This window comes from Manis javanica, chromosome 5 (assembly GCF_040802235.1).
Source record: "Manis javanica isolate MJ-LG chromosome 5, MJ_LKY, whole genome shotgun sequence".
In the NCBI taxonomy this organism is placed as follows: domain Eukaryota; kingdom Metazoa; phylum Chordata; class Mammalia; order Pholidota; family Manidae; genus Manis; species Manis javanica.
Genome location: NC_133160.1, coordinates 64,719,233 through 64,737,150, shown reverse-complemented (window position 1 = coordinate 64,737,150; position 17,918 = coordinate 64,719,233). Strand labels below are relative to the sequence as shown.

The following is a 17,918-nucleotide window of genomic DNA, read 5'->3' as shown; positions in this document are numbered from 1 at the left end:
ATAATCACCTATAGGGAAGACTAGGAAGAAAGGCAATGATCATCCACAGGGGGTAGTGCTTTAAAGAATCCAGGATATTCCAAGATGGCCATAGCTTAAAAGAAAATTCATTATCTCTGCAAGCCTTTATTGCTTGAGAACTGTAATGATAAACTACAATGCTATCTATCACTTTTAAATGTTGGGCATTTCCAATCAAAATTCTATAAGGGCTATTTTTTTAAAAACAGTTTTATTAAGATATAAGTCATATACCATTAAATTTACCAATTTAAAGTGTACAATCAAATGATTTTTAGTAAAATCACAGATACATGCAGTTTTCACTACAATCAATTTTAGAACATTTTAGTGACCTCTGAAGCAAACCTGAACCCTTTAGCTATTATTCTGCTACCCTCCATCCTCCAGTAGCCCTAAGCAATCACTAATCTTGATGAGTTTTCCTATTTTGTATTTTCATATGAATAGAATCACACCAATATGTATTTTTTTGTGTCTGGCTTGTTTCTTAGCATAATGTTTTCAAGGTTCATCCATGTTGTTGCAATATCTGTACTTCATTCCTTTTATAAGGCCTATTTTTAGAAAGAATTTAATTATTAGTTTTACTTTAGTATATTTTGCATTGACACATTAACTTTGATGAAAGAGGACTGAAAGAGTAAACTACTACTTTAACCAAGGCTATACTTTGATAATCAAGAAACTTGTGAACAAGTGAAATGTTTACTAAGCCAATTAAGTCTAAAGTTAAGATAATTTTCTTTTTTCTTTTCTGTTAAATTTGAAGTTATTACTTGTAATTTTAGATAATTGAGTACCAAAAATTAGAAGGGTTTTAAGTGAAAAACCAATCTATTGCAGAGATTGCTACCTAAAGAACTTTCATTTGTCCCCCTCCACCTTCCTGATAGAATACCAGTTTTATTCTGGTATCCATCACTTTTCTACAAAAACACAAGCTTAGGGAAAACTGTCTTTACCCCAAATTCCAGACAGTAACTTCTAATTAATCAAACGAATTCAATTAGGGTAATCTCACTATCCTAGCTGAAGATGGTCTTAAAAATTGACGGGCAGCCATGCTTTGACCAGTGACAAGTGAGGGGAGGTCTCCTTGGGGACCCCTGGGAAAGGACTCCTCATTTCTGTGGAGGTTTAAAAACAAAAGTCCCTTTCAATCAATAAAAATGATCATGAATGGATGTGACCCCTGGAACTGCTGTTGCAACCTTACGATAGCCTAAGAATGAAGCTAAGAATGTGTATGAAAGGGCAAAGCCAAAAAAAATTACTGGGAAGCAGTCAAAGACCCAGTACTTACAAATCATGTATCTGACAAGGGGTTAATATTCAGAATATATAAAGAACTCCTAAACTCAACAAAGAATAAAATAACCTGATTAAAAGTGGGCAAAGGACTTGAATAGACATTTCTCAGGAGGAGATATATAAGTAGCCAATATGCACATGAAAAGATGCACAGCGTCACTAATCATCAGGGAAAATTAAAACTACAATGCAACACTACCTCATACTCATTACAATGACTGCTATTAGATAAACATAAAATAAGAGTTGGTGAGGATGTGGAAAAATTTGAACCTTGCCTGTTGTAGGAATGTACAAATAGTGCAGCAGCAATGGAAAACAGTGTAACAACTCCTCAAAAAGTTAAAAACAGAATTATCATATATCCAGCAACTCCACTTCTGGTTGTATACCCAAGCAAACTGAAAGCAGGATATTGCAGAGATAGTTGCACACCCATGTCACAGTAGCTATTCATGAGACAAGTGAAAGCAACTAAAGTGCCCATCATAGAGGAATGGATAAAATGTGGTGTACACTGAAGGGGATCAGAACATGCCACTCCACAATATGTTACTTTGGCATATTGATTTTGAACTGAAGGCAAGTAACAAACAGTAGATGCAGCAAGGGCTCTCTGCTCTCCCCCTTTCTGCCTAAAAACAAAGCATAAATTTCCACTGAGGAAGGTGATCTCCCACTATCAGGAAGAAGACAACAATCTTATTACTGAAGATGGAGAGTCAACACTGAAATGAGTCTACACGAACAAATCTTATTAAAGCAACATTTACCTTCCATTAGTTTTCCTTGTATATTTCCCACTTTTCAAAAATTTATCATTCCTAGAAGTCCAAACCCCTTTTACTTTGTCTACTAATCTCTCCAGAAGTTATTACCCCTTATTAAATGGTAAAAAAATAGCATAAAATTATTTTATTATGTGGAAACCTTTCTGTGGTCTAACCATTTCTTTGGGGGTTTCCCTTCTTTTCTACGAAGCCCCCGTGTCATATAAAAATATTAGCATCAAATAAATTTGTGTGGTTTTCTCCTGTTGATCTGTCTTTTGTCAGTTTAATTTCCAGGCCCCAGCTACGGAACCTAAGAATGTAGAGGAAAAGTTTTTCCTTCCCTACAATATATACAAAGAAATATTATTTAGCTTTAAAAAGAAAGGAAATTCTGACACATGCTACAATAGATGAACCTTGAGGTTTTGTATTTATTTCATTATGCTAAGTGAAATAAACTAGTCACAAAAAGAAAAATACTATATGGATCTATTTAAATGAAATATCTAGAGTAGTCAAATTCCTAGAAATGGGAAGTAGAAAGGTGGTTGCCAGGGGCTGGCAGGAGGAGAAACAAGGAGCTTTTGTTTAAGGGATATAGAGTTTCTCTTTTGCAGGATGAAAAAGTTCCGGAGACTGGTTACACAATCATGCAGACATACATAACACTTCTGAGCTTAGAAATGGTTATAAGATAGTAAATTTTATGTTATGTGATTTTTAACATAATAAAAGATAATTTTTAAAAATTAAGCAACATTAAAATATATTTTCTCTGAATTTCTTAAATTATGTATAATTTCTAATACTTACCTACACTGCTGAAAAACATAGTAAGATACAGAATTCTAATAGATCTCCATCGGCTCCTATAATGTTCTTTGGTTTCTATAACATCCCATTCTCTAGATGTAAACAAGAAAACAGTAGTATAAAATTATTTCATTATGTAGAAACCTTTCTGTGGTGCAGTTTTATTTTCTCTCTCCTAAAGTCATGAAAATAATACGACAGAAGTATAATTTACTAATATTGGTTTTTGCTGTACTAATTCATCTCTGAATAAATATTGTCTTTGAATTTCCATGGACTGTATTTATGCATCATTGCACATAGAATCAGGAGACATGAAGTAGCTTAAAAAGGTAAAGCATTCAATAAACCAATTATTTTGCTATTGTTGCCATGCTTAAAATGTATTAATCAACGGTGTTGAAATTTATTAAACTGACAAAAAAGGGTATCAAAATAAATCCAGTAAACTAGCTCAACAATTAGCTCTCCCAATGTGGGATATACAACTACTAAGTATTAAAAGCTAGTTACTGTCATCATTATGACATGTTCTTCTTGATGACAGCAAATTAACTGCTGTAGGAAACTATTTTGGCTAGGTACTTTCAAGAAAATTAATGTAGAAGTGATACCAGGGAAGTTTGATGTGACCTGAGACATTCCCAGCCCGAGGACATCTAGGGGCACTTGCCTTTGCTCCAACATGGATTACCAGACCAGTTCTATTAGTGGACCAAAAAGAGATGAAGTTCCCCTAGACTGGGATCATATAGGCTTGTGAGCCTATATGAAAGGGTAAGAATATTAACCAGATATCCTGCCTGTCAGGCTATTCTCAGGCAGTTGATTGAGGCGGGGTCTCTCCCTGCACACTAGGTGAAACCTCAAGCTGGACAGGGGAGGGTTCTTGACTCTGATTGAGAAAGAATTCTTCAACAGGTCAGACAAGTGTAGGTTAGGAAGGAATTCATCAAAGCAAAAGTAGCAGTGAATGGCAGCTGCTGTGCAGGCAGCAGAGGACAAGGAAGAGCAGAGGGAGGAAAGGGAAATTCATTTAACTGCAGCTGGGCATGGGGCAAATCCCCTGCCAGCACCTGAAGCCAGGGTCACCTGGAGTCCAGTGTCCTCTTGAATCTGCACAGCATGGGAACTAAGCCCCTACCACCTCAGGCTTTGGGGGAGCTGCAGAGCACTGGATGGAGGGAGTTTATGTTCTGAGAACTTCCCAAAGGCAAAGAAAGGAGATTTTTGGGCAGTCTACTAACAAGCATGATCATACAGCTGCAGTCGTGTCTGGGTCACCCAGGTGGTGAGAACTTGCAAGCCCAAATCAGAGATCTCAGCAGCACTTCTATACTTCTCTGAGGTAGGACAGAGAGAGTGAGGACTTGGGCTTAAGCCTAGAAAATTGAATAAAATAGCAAAATAACAGAGACGCTTACCACCAGAAGAGCACAGAAACAAAACACAGTAAAATGAATGGTGAGAAGGCTTTAAGGCAAAGTACACACTCGAAGAAAGGGGAGTGAAGGCAATCTCAAAGAGGAATGCTTAAGGGCTCAGGATTCTGTCTCCTAAGGATTTCAAGTATGGGGAAAAGGGCAGGCAGTGGTGCATAGGCTGAGATGTGGTGTCATGATGTCTCTCTCCAGTGACAGACATTATGTCACCATCCAGTTGGTCCCCCAGATAGTTCTGTAAGATAAACTTAACACAAGGAATTTAGTGATCTTGTTCCTCTCCAAGATAGCGGTTACTCTCAAGCAGCGGGAACATATCAGTTAGGACTGCTTGCCCGGCCTTAGGATAGTTGGTTGTTGGCTGATTAACAAAGAATTTGTTGGGAATCTTACCTCTGAAATTTCTGGTTTTTAAAGTGGAATCTCAGCCTTAAGATGGGGTCCCTCCTGTTCTTACTATACTGTTTATATCTCTGCATTTTTCATCATAGGCAGACAAAGATAATTATGGTGCTTGTCCCATGTTCCTGCTCTACCTCAAGGTGATAAGTGAGTACTCATCACATTTTTACACATGCATACAAAAAGAGTTAACAAATTTACCTTAACATGAGCATTTAGGTCTTCAAATAATTAAGATAAGTACAAGAGACAAAATGCCTTATTCCAAGATTATTTTCTAAAATAGACCTCAGAGCTATCAATTAGCATTCCCAAAAAAAACTGTTTTTCAAATGTGATGTGATTAGGAATGATAGAAAAGGAATGATAGAAAAGGAATATAGCATTTAATCTACTATATGCCAAGTATATTAGTTCCTGATGTAATATATATGTGAAGTGCTTCATACTATATATGCCATTCCATAAAAATAGACCTTTCACCATAATGTAGTATACCTGAAAAATAGCACAAGCCCAGATGCCCATACAGATCTTCACTGACTTATGATGGGGTTGCATCTAGACAAACCCACTCTAAGTTGTAAACATCCTACATCAAAAATATATTAATACACCTAACGACCAAACACCAGAGCTTAGCCTAGCCCTGTTAACGTGCTCAGACAGCTGACATTAGCCTACCGTTGAGTAAAATCATCTAACACAAAACATATTTTATAATAAAATAAATACCCTACATAATTCGTTGAATACTGTATTGAAAAGTGAAAAACGACGACTGCATAGGTACATGGTTGTACACAGATTGCTTGTTCACCCTCATGATCACCTGGCTGAGAGCTCTGGCTCGCTGCCGCTGCTCACCACCACAAGAAGAGTGTACTGTTACACACTGCTAGGCTGGAAAAGATCGAAATTCAAAATCTGATGCACAGTTTCTACTGAATGCATACTTCTTTCACACCATTGTAAAGCCAAATAATCAAGTCCAGGACCGTCTGTATTTGGAGATCAACATACTGGATTTTAGAATACATAATGCAAATAATACATACCAGCAAAAAGTATGTAGTGTTCAATCCCACAGCACTGAGTTCTGATATCACTTTAAGGCACTGGGTCAGTATTATATTTTTACTGGACCCTTTGTTATTTTCTGGAGATCAGAAATTAAACAGATCATCACTAATATGAACTATCATTAAAATAAGCTCGAAAATTTTCAAGTAACTATTTTGCTTATATCTTTCTTTAGTTAGGGAAGCAAGAGAAGTAAATAATTTGATTACAGAAAAATGTAATAAGATTGTGTGAGTAATTTCAACTTGATTTGGAGCTTAAAACTCTTCTTTTAATGACTGCTATTAAATAATGAAGGGATGATAGAATTTAAGAACTACCTCCAAGTAATAATGGATGAAAGCAAGGTTCATCGATGGATCCTAAAACAACTGGTTGAAAGGTTGCTGAGGACAGAATAGTCCCTGGGCCTCAATATATCACCACACTGTCCACTAACTAATCACAAAATGGAAAATGAGCCTTTATACTTTAGAGATAGAGCAGTCACCTTTTACCCAAGAGGTTCAAGCTCAGTATCCCCAATAGTGGGATGGCCTGGTATCTGAAGGCTCCTGATAAAATACATTAGGATATTTTCATCATATCCATGGAATATTCTTGCTAGAGATGTTTGACCAGGATCTATTCAGAAAGAAATAGTCTACAAATCTGAAATGTGAGATGTTTTGCAGAAAACCAACCTAGACCAGTCACAGGATTCAGTGTTGGGAAGACAAGAGAGACATCTTTAAGAACAGGAGGCAGCTTTAAATTGGGGGACTCTAAAAAGATGTAACAATCATTGCACGAACATTAATTGGATCCTATTTTTTTAAGATGGCTATAAACTACATTTTTGGAACAATTGGAAAACATTGAGTATAGACTATATAGTGTATGGTATTTTGAATTACTATTGTATTTCTAACTGTGATAACAGTGATGTAGATGTGAAAAAGAATGTCTTTGTTTTAGAAAGATGCAGACTGCAAACTAAAATACTTAGATTAAGTGTCATGATGTCTGCAACCTACTTTTGGGTAGTTTGGCTTAACGGGTGTGTGTATGCAGGTGTTCACTGCATTTTTTTTTTCAACTTTTCTGCAAACTAAGAAGATTCACCTTTTCCTTCTTTTTCATTCAAAAAGCATAACTTTGGTGAAGAAATGTCTTTCTATATTGTTGGAGAGAGTAGGAACAAAGGAGAATGTAACTGTCCTTCAATCAAGTTACTGTTTTTATTATAGTTTCTTAACTTTGATGATTCAACTAATCATGTCACATAGCAGAGACTGAGCTTCCAAAGTTGTCTTCTTGTATCACGAAGGGCACAAGAAGGAGTGGTGCACTTCCAAGGAGATTTGTTTAACTTTTCAATTCCTTTCTACTATCATCACTCCATTCTGGTATTAGTTCTCCATTTGAGATTTTCCTTCAAGTAAAATTGTAATATATGGTCTTGTTCAACATTTTCATTACAAACTATAATACCTCAAATGATAATGTGCTTACCAAATTTGTAACTTAAAAACCAGGAGGAGTACATGATATACTGGAGTGAATGGATCACCAAAATAAGTTAGATAAAACTTAAAAGGAATAAGTAAAAAATGCCATATTCAGGCTCAACAGATCAAGATCCAATATAAGGAGACTTGGGTTAGAAGCAAAATTTTATATGCAAAAAGACTCTGGCTTTACTGGGGGAAAAAACTAAATTACACTTTTACTAGAGAGAGCATCTGTGAACTACCGAAGAGCAGAAAAGAACCCATATTCAAAGAAGATAAGAGAAAGGAATGTATGCTCATGGACAGAAGAGTGTGATGGTGTAACAGCATAGAAATTAGAAGACAAAAATAAACTCAAACTGTTTTATAAGGATATGTTCTGTGCAGCCCAAGATCCTAGTAATATTTGTTTTACAGAGACTAGGCTAAAGTTGCAAAGAAAAATTTTAAACCCCTGTAAGCTTTTAGGATCAAACTACAGTCTTCAGGTTAAAACCAATCTTATTACCTGTTTCTGTATGGCCCGTGAACCCCTGTTCTCTTAAACCCTAAAGATGGTGTCAGCGGGCACCTCTGGACTCACCAGATCAGTAAATTATAATCAAATTTAGTGAGGAAAGGTTAGTGGTGAATTAGATTTCTGTTTGTACAATTTATTCAGTTTACTCAAACTGATAGGGTTTGCCAATCAGTTGCACATATGTTCACTTTACTAGGAAATCTAATGACCTTTTTAAAAACGTTATTGAACTGTTCTAAAAAGGAAAAAATCCCCTTTTTATTTTCAAAATGCTAAATCTAGAATCGCAATCAGGTATTGTTCATAAACAGAACATCTAAATTTGGATGAAACCTAATGAACATCAATCAATCACTTGGACAGAATGGAAGCTAAGCGTAAGAAAAGAAGTTCCTTTTTTAAAGTAAACTTATTTGAACAAGGTGACAGAGCATAACATAAAACTACACCTAGGCGTACCTCAAGGATCCTGAAACCTATCTGGAAAACAGTTAGGAACTAGGAAAAAGCAAAATGCGCTCTGAGAATTCCAAATGTCACAACGCCGACGAACTAAAGCTCAAGCACTTGAGTAATCGGAAAGGTCTTGAACCCTCAGTCACAGCTTCCATATCCTAACCACACAAAATTCTGCTAAGATTGGCTTCAGTTTTCAAAGCAGCATCAAACTAGAAGTCCCAAAGTAAAGTTGGGGGAAGGGAGGTTGCTGACAGCAACAAAAAACAGGGGTTGCCAATAGATAATAAAAACATGAGGAGGATAGTCTGCAAGAAAGAGAATAGCCAGGAAAACTAAAAAGCAGACATAAAACTTAGAAAGTATAGCAGTGTAGAATAAGTGTGGAAGCAAATAATCCAAAATGCCTCAACAGGTCTGGAAGACATTACTCTCTATTTCAACATATTGCAGCACTGATATTAATTGTAATGATCTAAAGATAAGACTGCATTACACATACTCTGTTTAGTAAATAAGAGACCAGAGAAATACATTTTCCAAAGGTTTTCAAGCAAAGTGGTTAAAATAAAAGTTTGGTGGTGTTCTTAGGCAAGTAAGCAAACCTCAACATGGTCGCAGACAGCTAATTGTGCATTTCTTAATTTACTTGATATAATTATTATATATATTTCAAATAAAATACCTCTTTTTCTAAACGCAAAAATATGTACTTAATTGCGTGTTGAGATGTACTGTAACAATTCTTTCGAGTCTATAAACTAAGATCAAAATAACCAGAACTATAAGGGTCAAACTTTATTTCATGCTTAAATTAAGCTTTATTTATATATTTGGCATAGGACAGAAATGAGCCCATTTTAGGTTTACTTGCTAACAAAATATGAAAAAAGTTATCAGGCAATTAGATCAACACTAACAGCGATATCTTTAAGTATCGATTAAAACCATCATTTTGGAACTTGTGTGAAATGTGTAAAGTGATCAGCTCTGTAAAGGCCAAATGCAGAACGGCAGCAGCTTCGCATAACCGCTGCAGTGAAAGTTCAAGAGGCAGTCTTGAGTGCCTCTAACACCCTCACCACAAACTTCGGGCTCGCGGCGGCTCGCAGCCAGGCGCCTTTTCCCTGCGGTGGAAGCGCACCTCCCGGTTGCACGACCAGGCGCCGGGTCCCGCCGCCCCGCACCCCTCTTTAGGTCCGGGGCGGCTAGCGCCAGGAAAGGAGCCTGGCGCAGCGGAATACAAGGATGCGGATTTTCCCCATCCGCTCACCTGCTTCCGGGTGTGCGGTCGCCTAAGAGCGGCTCCTGCTCAGGGTCAATCCCCAGGCTCGCCATAGTTACCGCGCCCAGAAGGCGGTGTAAGGCCAACTCTCGCGACACCTTCTGCTCCCTCCTATGCCTCTAGACCAAAGCTGTCAAAACCAGCCAGCAAGTGCGCGTGCGCGCCCGGCGGCCAAAGTGGGCGGGAGGTCCCGAGGTCAGAAGCGGGGTCAGCGGGAGTCCCGGCCGTGCGGCGCGGGAAGAGGTCAGGGGCGGAGCGTGCCGTTGTCCTCCTCCTACAATCGCAGCCTGTCCTCCTCCGGAGACAGCGTGGGGGGAGGCGGGGAGGATTCAGGGGCGTGTCCAAACGTCTGCCACCGCCCCGGGCTCGTCCGTCTGCCGTGGCTTCGCTGTCTGGGTCTCGGTGCCCTTGAGTTCCCGAAAGGTTGCAGTCGCTGCGGTTGGGGCTCGGACAGAAGGCGAATCCCGAGCGTCAGCGGAGCGCCGGTGCTGGCAGGCTTGGCCAGCCGACAGCAGGCACCCGCGGAGCGGCCAGTGAGTACAGGCTGCGCTCCACGAGCTTCTCGGCACGCTGCGTACGTGCCTGAAGGCAGGGACTGGGGTGCAGGGCTTGGCGAGAGACGCCGAGGTACGGAGCGCGCGTCCAGGGGCGAGGCAGGGGGCGCAAAACGAGGCCGGGAACCCGGGCTCGCTCTGGCTGGAGGGGGTGGAGTGGGCTGGCGGGCAATCCCTTACCCTCGTGGAAGGGGCAGGTAGCTGCCCGCTGTCGTTTTCTCGCTCCGTTAACTGCAAAGACACTTGACTGTCAGTGCCTGATTAGGATCTGGATGGAGCCCTTAAGATGGGGTCCAGCGCTTCTGACCTGCTGATACCCAGATGCGCACGCCGCCGCCACCTGCGCAGCTGGGGGCAGCCTTTCACGATGCCACTCAGCAAAGCCTGCTGCTGTAATCTAGGGGTAGAAAAGGCACAGCACCAGCTTAACAGTGACCAGCTTCTTTCATCACAAGGAAGATGACATTTTTAGAAAATGTTGTGGTTTTTTTTTTTCCCTTAGTAGATCTTGGTGCTGTTTCTTTCCTGGTGCTTAAATTCTATCATCTTGCCTCTACAAGTAGGCTTGTAAGATAATTGGTAGCAGTACTCATTATGCATGTCATAATTACTGTTTTATTAGCAATAATACATTCCCATGTGATTTCATTTGATCACAGCTGTCCTGTGAAATAGGTAAAGCAGACACGTTTCTATTTTACGGAGAACTAAGATCTAGAGAGGTTGATGATTTACCCAGAAACACTCGGTGTGAAAGTGTCAGAGTTGGGACCCAAATTCAGTTATTCACAAGTATTTTTGAGAATTTACCCTATGCCAGGCCTTTTTCTAGGTATAGGTAGTATGGTATATGCTACTGAGACAGGAACCGTGGGTGTAGTCAGAGTAGGGTGAGGGCCTCCGGAAAAAGCAAGGCAGGATATTTGCAGTCAGCAGTGTAACTACATGCAAGGAAACCCCTTACTAAAACTCTGTGTTAAACATTCAGCTCTAGAGTCATTCTTCAGTGAGATCAGTTAATATACCCCAGGTAAAGAAGAGTAGCACATGTTTATATTATGCTAATCATTTATAATCATGTGTGAGATTCACTTTAACATGCTAAAAGGCCCAAGCCTATGTGCTGTCTTTCCTCCTTCAGATCTGATGAGGTGATTTGCAAACTGAGCAACTAATTTAGCCTGCAGGCCCAGCCATAAACAACACAGTAAAAGGCAAAAAGGATTCCACCTTAAAGATGAGACAGCATTTTAACACCCAAGAAGTTAAGACTTTAGAAATTCTTAACTTACTCTTTAGCAAAGAATACCTCAGCCCACCTTGGGGGCTGAGCAGGTGGCCTTGTTTCATATGCCTCCAGACCAAGATGCTAGTATCTCAGGGGGAAATCATCAGAGCAGGAAGTTGCTTGTGTTAATTCTAAATATTCTGGGACCACTTAATAAGTCCACACCCCTAATCATTTTTTCATGTCCTCAAAAATCCTCAACTGCCTTTAAAACCCCTAGATAACCCACCACTATGGATTCTCTTGTCCCTTCCTGGTGTGAGCCAGGAGCTCTGTCCTTTCACTTTATCTCTAAATAAAAGCCTATACCTTGCTCTCCTACCTTGAGGGTTTGTGAAGCTCATTCTTCGGCTTCCTGAACAAGAATCCGGTATCACCATCGCTTCTGATCTTTGGTGACCTTGTGTGACCTTGTGTTTATCATATCAGGCACATTTCACTGGTGAACAAACACCTGAACTTGGAATGTGTTTTCTATTAGTTAAGAATTATCTTCTGAATCCAGACCTGACATTTTGTACTTGGATTCAGTCTTGCAAATTTGTGACAGCTCACAAAAACATGTCAGATTCCTATGATTGGTTCCAAGAAGGTGTATATAGGTAAAAAAATTAGTTGTTTGTTTGTTTTGCCATAATGTTACTTTACTGTACCATCTTCTTTTTTAATCTCTGGAGCTTAACTCAGTGTGTAGCATTCATTCATCTGCTCATTTAACAAAAGGACTTTTAACCAGCTTTGCACCAAGCTAGATGGTTGCTAGATAAAGAATCTTTATTGAATTACATCATTTCATCCCTACAACAATCCTCTGAGGTAGGATTGTCTCCTGCATACAAATAAAATGAAAGCATGGAGATTAAGTATTTGCCTAGGGTCACACAGCAAATAAGCAACTGAGCTAGAACTCCCAGGAACACGGAACTCGTGACTGTAAAGCCTGTTTTTCCCCACCAGCCTTCCTGTGAAAAGAATGTCAAGAAGAATCTCTTCCCATATCTCTTAATATATATGAAAACAGGCAATCAATTTTTATGTAAATGAAATAATTTGCTATTATGTATTATTCCCAGGTATTATTCCCCTTTTTTAGGTTAAGGTGACTTACTCAAGGTCACACAGCTAGTGGAGGAACCCAGGTCTTCTGACATTGCTATTTTCCACTACTCTCTCCAAGTGATAACTTAATACTACAAAAGTACATGGAATGAGTGCACGTGAAACCAATGAAATCTGAATAAACTGTATATTGTACCAATTAAAAAAAAGAAGAAAGAAAATTATTTATTAGGAACACACATGTGGCACACAAATAAACTTTAAAAAAACTTTAAAAAAGCCTTGTTTGTTTAAGATCCCATGGAAAAGAAGAGCTAAGTTTAAGAAGAGATTAGAGTTTTTGCTGACTATTTCACATGATAGGAGACAATCTCCCTGTTGGATTTCCTCAGATGACTGCTTAGAATAGATATCCACTCCTTCAAACATAAAAACTTTCTATTTTCTTACTCTTCTCCTATATAAGATTAAAGGAATTAAATTTGTTGAGGTAGAGTTGGTTTTAATAGTAGATATCTAAACCTTTTCTTTGCTACTTAAGCTTGTATTGAAAAGAAATTATTTAAAAGTGAAGTTATAAGATAAAAATTAGGTTTGCATTTTTGTGGAGTAAAGTTCTTGGACATAGTGGTTTTTTTTAATTTCATTTATGCTTTTGAGATATGTATCGACTATATGAGACTAAAAGTCTAGAAAAAGTTAGGGCTGTGTTCAATTAAGTACCAGAGAGATAGGAGATGAAAGTAGTAGATGGCATAGTAGATGATGAGTGCCACTTCAGCAGCAGAGCCTGTTTCTAGGAAAGACTTTTCATTCCTGGCACTGTACTAGAACTTCTATTTATGTTTCACTTTGTTTATCCCTTTCACATTGGCTATAAAAGTATAATGACTTGTGTCAGTTTGGCTTGATACATACTTCAAAAGTGGTTTCTATTTCTGCAGAAGCTCACTAGTGTTAGTTCAGCCTGATGTGGAGGCTTGAAGTATCTGGTATGGCTCCAGAGGATGCCTCCTTTTGGCAAATTGAAGTTATCCTTACCCTGAGCTTGCATTATCTGTTCATGGTGGCACTGGATAGTAGTTAGGCCTACCTGGAAAAACCTACAGGTTTACAGTGTTTCAGAAAACCTGGTCTTTTATATTTTTCTTGGGACTCAAATGGGATTGGAGATCTATGTAAGCCCAGACTCTAGAACCAAACTTACAGTAAGCTATGTGTGTATCTGATTTGCTTTCTGTTTCTTATTGGCCAGTTACTTACTGACAGGTAAATAATACAAAGAACATACTGGCTGTAGATTTAGAGTACTGTCTCTTATGGCCTGTATTACATGGAATTAAAGTGATCTGGAAAATCACTGTTCTAGCATACGGTTGAAAATTAGAAATAACAACAATTTGGGCACATAATAAATATAGTACTTTACAAAATATTTGAAGAGTTCATTGTTCTCAGGTCGTTTCCTGCTTCCTGTGCAACTTTCTACTTCTGTATGTTTGTCAAACCTTGTTTTTATCTATTACTAACCTAGAAGAATATTGCATAGGAAAATGTGATGTCTCATGAGCTTTAGTACTTTTCTTCTTACTATAAACTATGAGTGTTGAGATTATTTTTAACACGAACATGGAATCTTACTGTTGTTGAGGCCATGGATGTTACAAAGGAAGATATTGACCCTGTGCTTTTCTTGCCACTGCAGAGAAAATAAGCGGCCTGTAATACTTGCAAAATAATAAAGTCCCACATTATAATGACATACCACTGTTCTACTCATTTAATAAATGTACACAAAAATATTATATGCCATTTTTATAACAACTCCAGAAATACACAAGGAATAAAATAATTAAAATCATCATTCATTACTCAAGAATTATCTTTCCTTATGCTATTGAACTTACCTGAATAGAATTACATATCCAAATATGTAAAAAAGAGTTGACCTCTTACTTGGAATATAATACACTAATTCTGAATTTTGGTAATTAAAGAATAAAGTATTTCATTTTCACCCCAGCTGGGTTTACTTCAGTTCAGCTCTGACATTAATTACCCGAAGATTAACACCACAGGAGTTAGTGCAGATCCTGCATGTCAAGAGTTCAGCCCTCCAAATGCCATTTCCTCCAAGGCCAGACACACTTCTGACAGACTTGACTACAACTTTGGGGGTTTCTGTGACCTCTGTGTATTGATGATTTGCCACAACAGCTCAGAGAACTGAGAAAATCTTTATACTGGGTTTCAATTTAGAAATGTCCAAGTAAAGAGTAGAATGAGGCAAGGGAGAAAATGTGGAGCTTCGATGTACTCTTCTTATGGAGTCAGGGTACATCTCCCTCTGACACATTATATTTATTAACCAAGAAGCTCTATGAAGCCTCAGTGTCCAGTGTTTTTATTTGGGTGTTCATGATTGACTGGGTCATTGGCCAGGTCATCCAACTCAGTCTTCAGCTCCCATACCCTCTTGGAGGTGAGGATGGCCCAAAGTCAACCCTTTAGTCAAATGGTCAGTCTTTCTGATGACCAGCCAGAAACTAGCCTGTATCTAGGGACCTGCCATGAGTTACCTCATTCGCATACCAAAGACACTTCTATCATTTGGGAAATGCCAAGGGTTTTAGGAGCTCCATGCCAGACCATAGCTCAAAGAACAGGTACGTTCTTTAATATACCAAGCTGACATATCTTTCAAGAAAAAACTAGTCAAGCAATTTAAATATACACTACATATACTTATTTGATTTTAATAATTGCACTAAGTAGAAAATGTATATAATGAGGACAGCATTTCGGAAGCCAGTTTGCCTTTTATGATTTGTTTAATGAATAAAAAAATACTAAGAGGCAAGGATTCCCATTTTGTTTTGGGGGAGTGTTTCTTTTTGTAGGCAAGGGTTTTAATTAGAATGGAAATACATAAACATGATTTAGACAAACTTTCAAGAACTCACTTGCTTATGAACAAATGTTTATCATGTCTATGGAAGTTATTTGTTGTTTGTTTTCCTGCTGCTAAGAAAATGGGAAAAGGAGGTAATTGCCACTTGTATTGAAAGCCTTGAGGTGTCAGCCCAGCTATTCTACTCAAAGGCTGAGAAATACAACTGGCTTCTCCCAGTGTGGCAGACAGTCTATCGGGTGGCCCTCAGGGGCCCATCTCCAGATGTTCACAGCTTTTGTAATACTCTTCCTTTGAATGTGGGCAGGACCTGTGATTTGCCTTCTAATCAGTAGAGTATGACAAAGGCAATTGGATGTCACTCTCCTAATTGCAATCGCATTATGCTACATAACAAAGTTGATGGGATGACATGCCCATGGTAGTAAGTTATGTAAGATTCTTCTTGCTCGCACACTCACTCTTACTCTCTTGTTGTCTGTGAAGAATTAAGCTGCCATGCTGTAAACCTCCTATGAATAGAGCCATGTGGTAGAGAACTGTGGATAGCCCCTAAGAGCTGAGGCTGGCCTCTAGCTGACAAACAGCAAAACATTGAAGCTCTCAGCCCTACAGCTGCAAGGAAACAAATTCTGCTAACCTGAGTGAGCTTGGAAGTGGGTTCTTCTCCATTAAAGCTTCCAGATGAGTACACGGTGCAGTTGACAACTGACTGAAGCTAAAGGAAACTCTAAAGCAGAAAACCCAGGTCTGCTGGGTTTTAGAAACTGATCCTCAGGAAAGGGGAAGGGAGAAGAAGGGAGGAAACGAACTAGCTTCAAGAGATTTGGCTTCATCTCTCCAAATTCTTTTATTTAAAGGCCTTAGTGAGGTCTCCAAATATTTAAATTAGGCAGTGACATTTTTTTTTAAGAGAAAAATAGGAGCCTTGATATTACTAATGTGTTCTGTTCTAAGATCAATAGAATAATGAAATACTTTTATTTACTGAGAAAGTTGTCAAGAGGGAAAGAAAGTATCGATTTGCTTCCTCTAAAAGATTTCAAATTAACTCCAGTATCTAAAATTTTTCCAACTTTTGTATTGTGGTAAAATATACACTTCATAAAATTTACTACCTTAACCATTTTTAAGTATTCATTGTAATTAAGTTCAATCATACTATTATGCAACCATCATCACCATCCATCTACAGAACTCTTCATCTTGCAAAACTGAAACACTATACCCATTAAATAATAACCTCCCATTTACCCTTCCTTTCTGCCCTTGGTAACCACCATTCTACTTTCTGGCTATTTCAGGTTCATAAATCATACAGTATTTTCCTTTTCGTGACTGGCTTGTTTCAGTTACCATAAAGTCCTCAAGGTTCATCCACATTGTAGTATTTTAGAATTTCATACCTTTTTAAGGCTGTCTAATATTTCATTGTATGTATATACCACAACTTGCTTATCCATTCATCCATTGATGGATACTTGGGTTGCTTATCTTTTAGCTACCGACTTCTGAATTTTAAGAACTTAGACAAAACATGGCCAATTAAATAACTAGTATTTAGGTAGAACACTAATTTTAGAGCTACCCTGTAAAACCTTAGATTTAGTATTTACATTTTATTTTTGCCATTTTATAGGATTTGGATTATTTAGAGTTATAATAAATATAGTATTTTATCATTGTATCTTTGTATTTGTGACATTATTGTGACATAACTATGATTTATTTGGTTTTCTAGCCCAGAGGTCAGCAAAGTATGCTCTATAGACCAACCTGCCTGTTTTTGTATGATTGCAAACTAAAAATAGTTTTTACAGATGAATATTAGTACAGAGTTAGACGCTAGGGGCACTAACTTTGAACTATTAAGCAAAATTCCAAGAAAAATATTTCATTCTTCTCATTAGTAGACCAATAGCACAAAAAATTATACTTTATCATTATTATTATTTTGATTTTCCTCAACAAAAAATGTGTGAATATTAGTTTTCTTTCTTGTTATCTTAAGTACCTACATAATATCATTGATTTTGCCTCTTGGCCTGTAAAACCTAAATAATATTTACTATCTAGCCCTCTTAAATAGTTTGTAGGATCTCTCCTCTGGTCTATTTATAACATTGTTATTTTGAGACACTATTTATAAGCATGTTACAATAGAAACTAAGATATTTTGTTTATATAATTTAATATTCCTCCATGCAAAATTCTTCAAGGTTTTGTTTTATAGCTCCTGCCAGTAATGGGATGTATTTTGCATAAATTATTTTTTTTAATATTCTTTAGCTTTTTTTCATTTTCAGATCAATACTCTCTTCCAATTAGGTATATAAATAGTAATGTCTTAGAAAAATATTATTCAAATATACTTAGAAATCTATTAAAGGCAGGCCTGTAAAAATGTTTAGGGATATGCATTGAGAAGTCTAATTCTGTGAAGTGGTAACATGCATAAAACTTTTTCACTTGATGACCTGTGATCTTGGTTTTCTGATTAGAGG

General features: G+C 38.0%; 2 protein-coding genes across 6 annotated transcripts in view; one reads left to right on the top strand and one right to left on the bottom strand.

Moving 5' to 3' along the window:
- MFSD8 (major facilitator superfamily domain containing 8) overlaps positions 1–9,730 on the bottom strand; it is a 50,336-nt gene extending 40,606 nt beyond the window's left edge. Inside the window, exons 1-3 of one of the 3 annotated variants that reach the window (XM_036997900.2) lie at positions 9,591–9,654; positions 5,824–5,924; positions 2,922–3,013 (exon numbers count right to left, since the gene is read on the bottom strand). In XM_036997900.2, the coding sequence (XP_036853795.1) occupies positions 2,922–2,940 (19 nt within the window). In that variant the 5' untranslated portion in view covers positions 2,941–3,013; positions 5,824–5,924; positions 9,591–9,654. The other 2 variants (XM_036997899.2, XM_073237057.1) reach the window with 2 other exon arrangements.
- Positions 9,716–17,918, top strand: part of ABHD18 (abhydrolase domain containing 18) — a 70,397-nt gene continuing 62,194 nt past the window's right edge. The window contains exon 1 of one of the 3 annotated variants that reach the window (XM_073237054.1): positions 9,716–10,135. In XM_073237054.1, coding sequence (XP_073093155.1) covers positions 9,716–10,135 — 420 coding nt within the window. Of the gene's footprint in view, positions 10,230–17,918 lie in introns of all 3 variants that reach the window. The other 2 variants (XM_073237053.1, XM_073237055.1) reach the window with 2 other exon arrangements.